The sequence below is a fragment of the Cicer arietinum genome, chromosome 6, assembly GCF_000331145.2.
Source record: "Cicer arietinum cultivar CDC Frontier isolate Library 1 chromosome 6, Cicar.CDCFrontier_v2.0, whole genome shotgun sequence".
Classification (NCBI taxonomy): Eukaryota; Viridiplantae; Streptophyta; class Magnoliopsida; order Fabales; family Fabaceae; genus Cicer; species Cicer arietinum.
In genome coordinates, this window is record NC_021165.2 from 35,957,216 (window position 1) to 35,972,064 (window position 14,849).

At 37.0% G+C, this 14,849-nt stretch overlaps 1 protein-coding gene across 2 annotated transcripts in view; it reads right to left on the reverse strand.

Annotated features, from left to right (window-relative positions):
* Positions 1 to 1,161: 1,161 nt before the first annotated feature.
* Positions 1,162 to 14,849, reverse strand: part of LOC101493241 (sterol 3-beta-glucosyltransferase UGT80A2) — a 23,520-nt gene continuing 9,832 nt past the window's right edge. For both annotated transcript variants that reach the window (XM_073370062.1, XM_004506530.3), the window contains 9 exons: positions 14,757 to 14,820; positions 12,588 to 12,645; positions 12,320 to 12,497; positions 11,200 to 11,330; positions 9,445 to 9,547; positions 9,285 to 9,361; positions 2,824 to 2,871; positions 2,589 to 2,738; positions 1,162 to 1,566 (listed from right to left, as the gene is read on the reverse strand). In XM_073370062.1, the coding sequence (XP_073226163.1) occupies positions 1,399 to 1,566; positions 2,589 to 2,738; positions 2,824 to 2,871; positions 9,285 to 9,361; positions 9,445 to 9,547; positions 11,200 to 11,330; positions 12,320 to 12,497; positions 12,588 to 12,645; positions 14,757 to 14,820 (977 nt within the window). In that variant the 3' untranslated portion in view covers positions 1,162 to 1,398. The remainder of the gene's footprint in view (positions 1,567 to 2,588; positions 2,739 to 2,823; positions 2,872 to 9,284; positions 9,362 to 9,444; positions 9,548 to 11,199; positions 11,331 to 12,319; positions 12,498 to 12,587; positions 12,646 to 14,756; positions 14,821 to 14,849) is intronic.

Here is a 14,849-nt window from a genome sequence, read left to right on the forward strand (position 1 = left end):
ATATATATATTATTTTGAAATTCAATACAATTTGGGTAATGCATAATTAGTTATAGACTTTTCAAATAGATGTTACATCATTTAAAATGTTCACGTAGAGAGAAGAGAAAAAGTTGAAACATCACAACAATTAATCACATTTAAAAAAAAATGTTTGTAAAATAAGTTTGGACACATGATAATGGACATTCAGATATAGAGTTGCCAATAATTGTACATAAATTGGGGATCAAATCAGTTTCAGAAGTGATGAAGAACGATGGAGGAGCTTAAAAATTCCAAGTTTAAGCCACTTGGAAACCAGTTGCAACAATCATGGAGCAACTTTCTTCATTTCACCTTGAGGACAAGGTAATTCTTTTGGGAGGGGGGGATCTTGTTGGAGAGAGCATAAATAAATGGTAGATATAGGCAATTATGTTTTTATTATTTGTCAATTATGTTGTTAAGGAATAAATAGAGAAAGGAAATAGGAAAGTGATAATGGGTAGGGGATTAGTGGTTATGAGAGTGAGAGACCAAACTCTCTGATTCTTGAATTTATAGTATAGGAATTGTCGTGCAACAAACTCTCATATGATCAGGATCCATTTTAACTAGTCTAAATGTAATTTAATTCTCATTTGGTACCAATTTCTAACACAACATCAGGAGCGTTGATATTTAGGTTATGAGCAAAGAGTAGTTTGAGAAATTTCATTCCAATTTTTGAGGAGGAAGAAGATGCTTAATGGTGGTTGTTTTGTATTAAGAAGCATTTTGATGTCATGGAACAGTGGAAGGTGGGAAGTTGTTGGAGGCGGTGAAAGCCTTGGGAAACCGTGCTTTCATATGGTGGCAGTGGTGGAGTTGATATCATCTACAATTGAGTTTGCAATTTATGGACATCATTTATAATTGAATACCTATATCCGATGAAGAAGCGGAACATAAATTGAGGAGCAATTTATGGGCTTACTTCTCTGTCGGACCGATCAGATCATTCCAATTTGATTACCTTGATCTTCTTTTTCTTTTTTTTTTTAATAAATTGATTACCTTGATCTAAACCACCAGCGATTCATATACAAAATGTTTATTCCCGGTCCTTGGCTATTTTATATACCATGCAATTATTTACACGCTCTTTTCAAATCATCTAATGGGGATTTGGACCACATGTATCGAGTCAAGGTAAAAATTGATATATTTGTCTAGTACAAAACAAAAAAATTACACGGGCACAAAGGAATGAATTAATAAACAGAAAATTTACATACAGCTTGAAAAGCTCAAGTTTATAAAACCATGCGCAGAAAGTGTGACAAGTCGAGCACTTCTCGTTGATGTAGTAACATATATAATTGAGATGTACATATAGATTTAAAAAAGGTTGGGGTTTGACCAGCTTCTATTGGATCAGGAACAACCAAAACATCTACTTATAGAGAATATACTAGAAGACGGTGGATCTGTATCAGTGTCAGTTTTCTTTTGAGGAAGCTGCTTAAAAAATGCTTTCACAGCTCCAGTTACGCCATCCTCATTTTCCATGGCTTTGGCAAGTTCAATTGCACGGTCCTTTACCTGGAAATAAAGTAACAAGCAATTAAATCAAATGTAACAGTTATCTTTAGCCAGAGTGCATCCTTCATCCCCTCGAATAAAATGGGTGGTCCAGTGCATGAGACTCCCATCGAGTGGAGTATGAAATTGAAAAGAGTGGATGCACAGAGTCTTATTCCCGCAAGCGGAGAGACTGTGTCCAAATTTAGACCCATGACCTCCAAGTGACTAGGCAGCAACCTCACTATTGTGCTAAGGCTCACCCTCGCCCACCCAACAAATATAAACCAAAAAAATATGAATTTTAATTAATCTCACATATAATATAACTAATGGTCCATTTGTAGCAGCTTCAATATGACTTAGACAGTACACTAAATAAAGGGAAATGATCATTTTTAAAGCTTCTGTTCGTAATAAATAGCAAGGTTCTTAAATAAATCCTCTAATGCCTCAATTTCAATGGGAGCTCATGCATACGTTTGAGCACCCACAGTTAACCCGAAATGCATTTTGCCTTTGTAGGGACTCTAGAAAGGTAAATTGACAAGGGAGTGCCTACATTAGGTGGTCAAAGTACTTTTGTTGGTCAATTTCACTGTTGGTTTGTTGTGGGTCTTTCCTGTCCCAATTGGAGTACTTTAAATGTAGTTTCCAGTTCAGCCCTATTTTGCCAAAATTTGTCGGGAGCTTTTAGATTTGGTGTCTACCAAGGAGGAGTACATCGAGTATATCCAACTTAAAGCTGCCAAGCAAACCTCTTACTTCACTACTATTGCCTATAGAGTAGATTCATAGCCTGAATATATATTTGTTTTGGATCACCAAATAATACATGAGATGAAATTCAGTAGTTTCGAGTCTGTTTCTCAAAAGCTTTATATTTAGGGAAACACTCCATATATTTAATAAGATGCCTTAATAAATTTCAAGCCAATAGTCACATCACACAAGGAATCTAGATCTAGCCTCAGCATCTAATTAAAGAAGCAAGGATTTGGCTTATATGCATAAAGGTTTAGAGAAATTAATTTTATATTTACCTTGGGATCTAGCATAAAATTTATGGCATCAGTCAACTTAGGAAGCGAAAACTCGTCAACTGGGATAGGTGGAGGGCCGACTCCTCTAGCATGTACTCTCTCACCCCAAAAGGGTTGATCACCAAAAAAAGGAACTATAGTTGTTGGGCACTACAGCAAAAAAAATCCCAATTATTAAAAGCAAAACCAAATGATATGCATATACAAAGGATTCAAAAAGATATTAATTTCTTACAGAAGCTTTCAGCCCTGCAGCTGTTGTTCCTGCTCCACCATGATGCACCTGAAAAAATGGGTAAAAGATTTAGAAGAATTTGAGTACTAAATAATTGAAAACATAAATATAACAGAAATACTCAAGAGGGAATACGTGAAATATAGAGGACTTCATCTAAAACTCATAAGATCCCTAATGCAAACACTTGTTCAGTATAAGGTAATATCCCACAAGACGTAAACTTCATGATACATTGAAATTAGAGTAATTAAGCTCCTTTGTTTTTGTTTGGTGGGTCTTAAATTTGCGCTAACTAATTCCCACAAAACCGATTTGTACCGTGAGAGTTGCTTCTACTTTATATGCTCTACCATGTCATATCTCTGGCTAATGTGGAGGTTGAATTTTTCCTAATACACCCTCACGCCTATGACTATTAGTTTTGGTGTGCAGATACTATAGATAACCCAGTGACAGATCTAACACAGACTCTGATACTATCTAATAATTTTGTTTTTCAGCATAACTCAACTCTCAAAGGTAGTTTATGGGATAAAGGTTTTCGCCACTTACAAAATTGAATAAGTTTTGGATATTCCACAATAATCACCAAGACTTGAATCCCACATCGAAAATCTAAATATGACATTTGAATCCCACATCGAAAGTATGAGATTTGTTGAATATAAAGAGTATTGAGAGACATATGGAATAACCCGTGTGTTTCAACTACACAGCGGAATCTCTTTATATAAGCACAGGGTATTAAATAACCCTAATTTACAGTAATACTAACGGGCCAGAATACTTACATACTTACAGCCCATATAATTATTTACATTCTAATATAATATTTAACACTCCCCCTCAAGCTGGAGCATATAAATCAAATGCACCTAGCTTGTTACATATATAACTAATTCTAGGACCTCGCAATGACTTTGTAAACACATCTGCTAACTGATCATTGGATTTGACAAAGCTGGTGATGATGTCACCCGATTCAATCTTTTCTCTAACAAAATGGCAGTCAATCTCAATATGCTTGGTCCTCTTATGAAAAACAGGATTCGAGACAATGTGCAATGCAACTTGATTATCACATATTAGTGTCATTGTGCTGGTCTCTTCAAATTGAAGTTCTTTCAGTAACTGTTTCAGTCAGATGAGTTCACATGTTACTAGTGCCATGGCCATGTATTCTGCCTCAGCGCTGGATCTTGCAACAACATTTTGTTTCTTACTCTTCAAAGATATTAAATTTCCTCTGATGAGTACACAATACCCGGAAGTTGATCGCATATCTATGAGTGAGTCTGCCCAATCGGCATCTGAGTAGCCAATTATCTGAGTGTGTCATCTATCTTCATAAATGAGACATTTTTCAGGTGCACTTTTGATGTATTTAAGAATCCGAATTACAGCATCCATATGTTCTTAGCAAGGAGAATTTAAGAACTGACTTACCACACTGACAACAAAGGAAATGTCAGGACGAGTGACTGTGAGATAGTTTAATTTTCCGACCAATCTCCTATATCTTCCTGAATCTGATAAAGGCTCCCCCTGGTTGGGTAGGAGTTTGACATTTGGATCCATAGGAGTATCAACTGACTTGGCATTTAGTAGGCCTGCTTCTTCAAGAATATCCATAGCATATTTTCTTTGTGAAATTACAAGGCCATCCTTGGATTGGGCTACTTCAATACCCAGAAAATAACGGAGTTTACCAAGGTCTTTAGTCTGAAATTTATTTGAGAGATGTTGTTTTAACTAGAGTATTCCTTGCTGATCACTACCAATTATAACAATGTCATCCACGTAAACAATAAGATAGATGCACCCTTGAGCTGAGTGATGATAAAATACAGAGTGATCGGCTTCACTACGGATCATACCAAACTCTTGTACTACCGAGCTGAATCTGCCAAACCAAGCTCTAGGAGACTGTTTAAGACCATAAAGGGACCTGTGTAGCTGACAAACCATGTTGGAAGACTCCCCCTGAGCAACAAACCCTGGTGGTTGCTCCATATACACTTCCTCTTCAAGATCACCGTGCAAAAAGGCATTTTTAATGTCAAGCTGATGGAAGGGCCAATGTCGAATTGCTGCAATGGAGAAAAATAGTCTGACAAATGCCATTTTGGCAACCGGTGAGAATGTATCACTGTAATCCAACCCAAAAATCTGAGTATATCCCTTGGCTACCAAACGAGTCTTAAATCGATCAATCTTACCATCAGGACCAACCTTCACTGTATAAATCCAACGACACCCGACTAACGACTTCCCATGAGGTAAAGGGACCAATTCCCAAGTACCATTGCTTTGTAGAGCACACATCTCATCAAGCATTGCTTGCCTCCACTCAGGGTGGGATAATGCTTCACCTGTAGTTTTACGAATAGAAACAGAAGACAAAGAGTACAAGCAAGTGTAATGTAAAGGAGAAAGACGATGATAACACAAATCAATATAATGAGGAGATGGATTACAGGTGGTGCGAATATCCTTACAAAGAGCAACGGGAAGGTCAAGCTCAGGTGGCAGGGCCGGATCCGGAGGTTGGGGGGCAGACTCGGCAGGGTCGATAGGAATATGAGTGGGTGGGAGAGGGATAACTACTTGAGGAGGTACGGGATTAATGTCCTGTAGTGTGGGGGAATAACAACGGTAGTCCTTTTGGGACCGATGATAACCGAGAAAGACACACTTGAGTGACCGAGCTGACAATTTGTCCAAACCAAGAGATAAATTGTGAACAAAACACGTGGACCCAAAGACACGAGGTGGTAGTGGGTGAAGAGGGGTATGGGGAAAGAGGACCCGAATGGGGGATATTGCCATCAAGGACGAAAGATGGCATACGGTTAATAAGGTAGCACGCCGTTAAGACTGCATCCCCCAAAAACAGAATGGAACATTCCCATGGAAAAGTAAGGTTCGTGTGGTTTCAATGAGATGCTGATTTTTGCGTTCGGCTACCCTGTTTTGCTGAGGTGTATGAGGACATGATGTTTGGTGTAAAATACCGTTGGAAGCCATAAAATTTTGAAATTGATGAGACAAATATTCTCGAGCATTATCACTTCTTAAGGTACAAATGAAAACTCCAAATTGGGTTTTAATTTCTTGGTAAAATTGCTCAAAGATGGAAAACAATCAGTTCTATTTTTCATTAAAAATAACCACGTACAACGAGAATAATCATCAATAAAAGTAACAAAATACTTAGACGCTAAAGTAGACACAGTACGAGAGGGACCCCAAACATCAGAGTGAACTAAAGCAAAGGGAGAGGATACTCTTTTATTGACTCGATCGGGAAAATTACTACGGGTGTGTTTCTCTAACTGACACGACTCACAATGTAAAGTAGATAACTTAGACAAACTAGGCACCAGTTTTTGTAGTTTGGTAAGACTTGGGTGTCCTAGCTGAGCATGGATAGTATGGGGGGACTCTATAGCAGAGCACGTCTTGGAAGTTGTAGAAAGGTAATAGAGGCCTTGTGACTCACATCCGACGCCAATCGTCCGTCCCGAATTCCGGTCCTGCAAGGCAACATTATCATTAATGAAAGTAATAATACAGTTATGAGACCGAGTCAATCGCCTAGCTGAAAGTAAATTAAAGGGGCATCCAGGTACATAGAGAACAGATGCAACTGAGATAGAAGGGAGAATGTGGACAGTGCCAACTCCTTGAGATCAGGTTTGAGTACCATTGGCAGAAGTTATAGTAGGTAAAAAACCAGATGTAGAGAGTGAAGAAAAGAGACCTTTATTACCAGTAACATGATCAGACGCACCAAAATCAAGAACCCAAGGGCCGAGGGAAGATGAATGAGAGAGGTAAACAGATGAGTTACCAGTGTATGCAACCGAAGTAGGAGAACTAGAGTTCGGATGACTCTGAACCCATTGGAGAAAATCTTCATAGTTTGTCGGGGAGCCTTGTGGAGATGGTGTAGTCTGAGTAGTTGCATTTATCGAAGGCGAAGGCTTGCCATGCAACTTCCAACAACGATCAATAGTGTGTCCAAGCCGATGACAATGCTCACATTTGGGACGAGGCTTAGAGTTGGATGGTCCTCCACGAGAACGTTGCTGATTATGTCCCTGAGATGCAAGGGCAGCAGTGTCACCCGGAACTGAAGTAATAGACTACTCAACTGGATGTTTTGCTGGTACTCGGAGGAGGATCGCTGAAGTAGTAGACATATCCGGAACAGTAACAGACCCCAAAATTTGATCACGAGTTGCAGAGTACTCCTGAGGTAGGCTATAGAGTGCTAGAAGCATGAAGAATGTGTTGCGTTGATCCAACTTCTTCTTCTGTTCAACTGGATTACTTGTAGCAGGAGGGAGAAGCTCATTAAAGTCATGAAGTGCACTATGAACGGTGCCAAGATATGCAGAAATAGAGCCATCGAGTGACTTCGGAGTAATGATGTTCAACAAGCGGTGACATACTCCATAGAGACGTTGCGTGTCGTTAGTATAGAGTGCCTTTGCTTGACTCCAAACCGATTCACACGTGAGATGCGGACGGAAAATCGGTTTAACATCTGGATGAAGTGTAGACTTAATGACACTACACAACTGAGCATCAATCTGACTCCATTTGGATGTTTCAGTCACACTCACCTTTTCAGGATTTTGGGTGAGGTGGTCCTTGTAACCTTGACCACGTAGCCATAGTTTGATGTCGGCAGCCCAACTATCATAATTTGATCCATTCAATTTTTCAACCGAGAGAGGAGAAGTGATGTAGTTAGTGAAGATGCTCTTTGTTTCAGACTGAGATGCCATGGTCAGCAAAGATTGTCAGAAAACGCGTCGGAACCGGGAAAACAGGGGTTGTTTGAACTGGAAGTCGTATGTTCGTAACTCGAAACTGAAAACTGAGGGCAGATATGGAAGCAGGACGCCGAGGCGAGTGCGGTGGAAGAAGCGGCACCGTGAACGGCTGTCGGACGCACCATCACGCGCAGTGGCAGTGGCGGCGCATGGATCTCACGCGCGGGGTGTGCAGGTGAGCAGGTTTCTGAAGGCGCGGCGGTGGAAGGGTTTGGCCGATCTGGGGTGTACGACGCTGATGAAGTGGTCGTTCGTCAAGAAAACTCGTCAGAAACAGTGACGACAGTGACGGCAGCGACGGTAGAGCGTGAACGGCTGAACAAAAATTGAGGAGTCAGCGTACCGGAGTTGAGAACACGGTTTGACGAAAAATATTCACCGAAGACAGTGGGTCGACCGGGTAGTTGACGATTAGGGTTCTCTCAGTTGGCTCTAAATATCATGTTGAATATAAAGAGTATTGAGAGACATATGGAATAACCCGTGTGTTTCAACTACACAGCAGAATCTCTTTATATAGGCACAGGGTATTAAATAACCCTAATTTACAGTAATATTAACGAGCCAGAATACTTACATACTTACAGCCTATATAATTATTTACATTCTAATATAATATTTAACAGGATTCAAATAAGGTTTATTTTGGCTTTAATATATCCCATCACAATTATTAGCTTCTTCAGTGTGGTTGTTCAATGTATAATGGGATGAGTTCATGAAAACAATAGGCATTAGCATGTTGAACAAATTAAATTAACAGAAATGCTTGACTAGGCCAGCACTTAGCAGAAAAAGATTTAAATGAATGGAAATGAACAGTATGTTAAACAAACAACTATGCCCTTCATCAAGATTAAAACATGATATTATCCATGTATACTCTGCCATATTCGAATATCAAGCTTTAGCTGGCTGCCCTTGATAGTTGTTAGAAAACCTAGTTTGTTTTCATTGTGGCTATGTCGGGCTCCCTTCATTGCAGTTTTCATCACCTTCATTGTGTCGGGGATAGGGGGTGTTAAGATCCCAAAATGACTAGAGATATTGGAAAAATGGTCCTACAATGCAAAGGAAATTCTTGCATTGAGTTAGGCCCAACCGAAATTCTAATACAGTATCATAATTTGATATTGGGACACCCACATTAGTCCCTGCTCTAGATGTACAATGCAAAGGAAATTCTTGGGCTGCCTTCTTTACAGTCTCCCATCGTGGGAGTGTTGAGATTTCACATTGCCTAGATATATTCCCAAAGTAGTCTTGAGCTAGCATTTCAGATTGCAGGCAAAACCCAAATTCTAAGAGTAGCCTTACAAGGCTAAACTACTTGATAAAGTGTTTAATAGCTCTCAACTTTGATATTATTTTTAATCAAATCTGTACAAAGAGAACTCCTTAATTAAGGGAATAAAACGAAACTAAATCAATCCTAATAAAATCAGAATTATATACATGGAAAGAACTAATACATACAAGGAAGAGCATATATCTTAATAATAAAGAACTACACAAAAATTCGTAATTTGATAGATATGTTTGTTAATGATCTTTAAATGTGATTTTTACTTTTGAAAACTGCTGAACTAAGAGTATTGAACAAGATGATCTTACCACTGCTTTGCAGTGTAAAAATAGCCAATCATGGGGAATATTATCCAATAAGTAGATGGAGTCCTTTGGTTCTGTCACTGGGAAAAAACATTTTGTTAAAGAAATATAAAACTAATGTATTATTCTATAATATAAAAGCATTAATTAGCAATATCCTTACAATTCCCAAGACCTCCCCATCCTTTATTGATGATTCCCCTCTGTCCCGTGGTCTCAAGTGCTTCTACAATAATTTCTGTCATTTTTTTTGGATCTTGAACAGGCTGTAATTGAATTGAGATATAAAATTACACACATATATAGAGAGAGAGATGTATAGATAAATATTTTGTTATATAGAAAAAGAAAATGTGCAGGAGATATACTAAGGAAGGAGAGAATATCCTCAGCAAGAAAACAACAAAAAGAAAAAATAACTAGAACCAACAACAAACAAACTCCCAAAAACTACATTCGCTCAGCCCAACTTGTATGCGCATCTTAAACGAAAACCCCCTTTTAAGGGACCATGAGCCTTGCACCAAAGAGATGTGAGGATCTATATTATTCCATAATAATGCGAAAACATCTAAACAATGAAGGTGCATTGCATTTCCAAACTTAATCATTCAGGACAAGCTATAAAAGAATGATTTGCAAAAGTGTCATTAATACACCAAGCTACCTTCATCGCAGCATACAAGAACACTTTTCAATACTATTATTCACTATGGATTGGGAGCACGCAAATTTGATGTTAAACATGTTTTTCTACCACGAGACTTGAAAAAAACCTAAACATGGATATTTCCCCTGTGTATGATCCCACTGATGGACGGCCCAATAGCAGAGCGTAGCAACTGACCCAGAAACACAGGATGGCCACTATACTGAAATTTCTGTACAATTTATAGTGTAATTATATGCATAAAAACTCAAGGCTAAATACACTTTTGACTCCCAAGTTTCACAAACCGTCGATTTTGGCATCTCTATTTTGTAAATAGCAATTTTTCCCCTAAACTTTATCCTCCTTTGCAAAAGTCACACACGTCTTGATTTTGATCGGGTCAATGCTGATATGAACTCATTTTGACCAGGTCAATGCCGGCGTGGAATTTAAAAACTTCTTCCCATAGATAGAAGTTCCTGATAGACAAAAGAAAATGGGAAGAAGAAATTGCAAAATGAAACCTAGGCTTTGTTGACCAAATACTACAGTTGGACAACGATCACGTGACTATATTTTTTATTTATTTATAATTAAATTCCACGTCTGCATGTACAAATTTTTAAAAATGAGTCAACATCAACGTTAACTCGGTCAAAATGAGTCCACATTACTGTTGACTTGGTCAAAATAAGGGGGCCAGACTTTTGCAAAAGGGAATAAAGTTAAGGGGACAAAATTGTTATTTTCAAAATAGGGGGGCCAAAAGTGCATTTTAGCCAAAATTCAACTACTGGCAGTGATTGACAGTGAGAAGGGTGAAAACTGAAAGCTGAAAGCTGAAGTGAGATATAATTATATACATAAAAACTCAACTACTGCTAGCTGCGACTGACCAGTGAGAAGGTGGAAATATGAAAGCAGAAGAAAAAGTGAGAGAAGAAGCCCTAGAGCTGTTTGGTGTTTTTAAATTGCAAAATTTCAAAAATACCCCAACCAAAAAAAACCCTGATGTTTATTCTTGATAGCTTTTTTGAATTTTTTTCTCATTCTAAGGTGCTGCATTGTCTCTGCGACAGCCTATATTTCGGCCACAATAACGGCCTCTATGCCAAACCACTCTACTAACTATCGTGTATCCTGTGCCACCAAGGCATCTATGGCACCGCTATTAACTACACTAGTTTGGAAGGTTCCTACATCGAGCATTAGCACATAGAAATCATGTCAATAAGATAAATGTATGCTGCAAATAAATACACTTACCAGGCTACCAAACCCAATGTAAATAGGTTTATCGCCATCTTCAAGCCATTTTACAAGGGGTTCGGGAGGTTCGTAATTTGATGCTAGATCAAGAAAGCAAAACCCTACTACATCGATTTTCGGTCCCCAATCTGCAAACTCAAAAAATAATTTATTTAATCCTTTAGTAGAATGATCTGAATAATTGTATTGAAAATATATAATGAGACTCTAGGCATTTATATACAAGAGAGAATCCCTTAAAAAATGATAACTAATAAAGCGAATGAATAATTAATAGTTCCAATTAGAAAAATCATTGACCCTTAAAAGTTGGAGTAAATGCATCCAGCTTGTTACACAATATTATCGAGATCCTACCTAGGATCGGAAGGGGGCAAGATCATAAAATGTAGTATCATACCAAGGATCGTAAAATCCTACTAACTTTAAAAATTATATAAAATTTAAATATAACACGTGTTTAAATAAATATATACATTTTTGTATATAAATAAAATTTTAAAATATAAACTATTAGCAACAATTAGACCTAACAAACGAAAACACAATAAGAAAACTGTTAAAGAATGGGTAGTACCAATGACGTCAAAAAAAGAATGGGTTGTACCTAGTTACCAACTACCCCATTCATACAAAAAAAAAATAATTAATATGAAATAATTAGTTGGGCCCAATACCCCCTGACGCTAAGGATTGAACCTCTAAAGTGTGGACAAATGTGGATGGATTAGATCTTAGCCCAATATAGATCTAGGATAGACTCAGATAGCGTCTTATATTTTGAACCTGACTCAACTCCACAAAACTGACTTCTTAAGTGAAGGTTAAACACTTCTAAGGGCATATGCACAAGATTTGCATAAAAGAGGAAATAAGAAACTAAGGAAACTAACTATACAAACATAACATAATAGATAATATTCTCCTAAATTGATAGTACTTTCCAACAGAGATAAATAAATTATTAAACCTCATTTTCATTAGTCACAGAGATCACTTAATGCACAAAAACACAAAGCAGAGAATATAAAAATCAAAGAACATCACTCCTTGAGTGAACTGAATGTATCAATGACTACAAATACAAAATATAAAGATTAGGATCTAAAGCAACCACCTTTTGGTTTAGGAACAAGATGAGGACTCCATATATAAGCATGAGGAATATCAGTTTCAGAACCTTGTGAGCCACTTAAATATGTGACTGGTCGTAGCTTCAACTTTTTCTTCCTAAGATCATTAATCATGTCTCGTATTCCGAGCCAAATTAACGAGTCAACTATTTGATATGAAAGCTGAAGAGTTATGAACAAATAATAAAAAGTTAAACATGGTAGCAACAAATTAGGAGGATGATAAGAACCAGATTTAATCAATGAACTCACCCTATAACCAGCCGGTTGCTTTACACGAGACAAAGGATGTGGAAATTCAGCTGTTGGCCTGGGAGAAAAAGATATTACAATGCACTTAATCACAAGGAAAACTAAAAGAAATAACCAATTTTTAAAGATCTATGTTAGAATATTAAAAAATATTTATTTTTTATAGTATAGTATAGTATAGTATAGTATAGTATAGTATAGTATAGTATAGTATAGTATCTTGAGTTATTTCCTATGATCAATTTATAATCATAGATATATCTTAGAATATCTTAGTATAGTATAGTATAGTATAGTATAGTATAGTATAGTATAGTATAGTATAGTATAGTATAGTATAGTATAGTATAGTATAGTATAGTATAGTATAGTATAGTATAGTATAGTATAGTATAGTATAGTATAGTATAGTATAGTATAGTATATTATATTATATTATAGTATAGTATAGTATAGTATAGTATAGTATAGTATAGTATAGTATAGTATAGTATAGTATAGTATAGTATAGTATAGTATAGTATAGTATAGTATAGTATAGTATCTTGAGTTATTTCCTATGATCAATTTATAATCATAGATATATCTTAGAATATCTTTCATTATTATTATAATTTATTCCTGATTTAGGATTGAGTCTATGTTTCTCTATAAATAGAGATTAGTATTGAGTCTTTTGTAATCAAGTTAGCATAAAGCTATTATCAATAATATTCAAACCTTTATTATTTTCTCTCCTCCTTTTCTCTAAAATCCCACAACTTCAACATGGTATCTAGAGCCTATTTCAATCCTCCTTGAATGATCCCGTCTCTATTCCGCTGCCGAGTTCCCGACAGTTAGGGAATATAATCATAGTTTCTCTTTTCCAACATTGCGACATGTTTCACTCGTTTTCCGTTCAATTCGCTGTTGCCGCCGTTGCCACTATTTCCGGCAAATTTTCCTGCGAACAGCGTCGTCATCTCCAAATCAGGTCATGCCAGAAAGCGAATGTGGTTTCGATCCTTTCGGTGATGCCATAAGTTGTTTCGATATACGATTTTATCTTGTTTCCATTTTATTTATTATTCCTGATCCAGAAGTCACCTTTTCCTTTCCTTGGGCAGTACCTCCCAACAAGATTGATCCGTTTGGATCTTGGTCTATGATGGCCTTTTTATTGATTTTGACGATAGCAATCACGCACTCTCACGCGCTGCTAATCTCTCGTGCGAGTAGATCTACCACCGCTGTCTGCTGTTGCCTGTCGTCGCTGCTGGAAAAGTTTTCAGACACAACCACTTCCATTGTGTTCATCTCACGCACCACCACCAACAGCCTTGAGTTCAGGCGTGTCTGTCTACCTTCCGGCATAATGTTTCAGTCGTCTAGATTGAGTTTTCCTTCATGGTTCCATATATGTATTAAGTTTTTTCTTTCGAGCCACATGCATACAACTTGGCAATTTGTCCCAGATACACTGGCCCCATCTTTGTCCCAGATGTATTGGCATTGTCTTTCTCTCCCTGAAGCATGTCTCTCTCTCCTTGAAGCAAATTCAAGGTTAAATATTTTGAGTCTTTGATATTATTGGTTTGAAACTTCCAAATGCAGTTTTTTAGAAGGACAGACCTTGCTTTGTTCAATTGCTTGCCATGAATTTCTCTCATGCTGATGATCATTCCGGCTATCTGGCTAGGTTGTATTTATAGCAATTCTCTCCGACTTCACCTGCATCCCTGAGTTGCCTTTCCATCTTTTTTTATTATTTTGTGGAGCAAAACATTGTTTTCTTCTAACAAACTAAAACTTAGTAAGCTTTAACTTGAGGGGGAGTGTTAAAATATTAGAAAATATCTTATAATATCTATTATATTATATTAGAGTATCTTGAATTATTTCCTATGATCAATTTATAATCATAGAGATATCTTAGAATATCTCATTAATATTATGATTTATTCCTAATTTATGATTGAATTTATCTTTCCATATAAATAGAGATAAGTATTGAGTCTTTTGTAATCAAGTTAGCATAAAGCTATTATCAATAATATTTAAACCCTTATTATTTTCTCTCCTCCTTTTCTCTAAAATCTCACAACTTCAACAATCTAAAAGTAAAATTAGTAAACAAAAGACTAAAAGAAAATATGAAAAGTATGATATCACCAAGATGAAACTTACGTCCATGGCATTGTGAAAAAAATATGAATCGGAATTTTTAGTGCCTCTGCAACGTGAGTATGCCCTATTTTAAGAATATCACAGTGTCAGCAG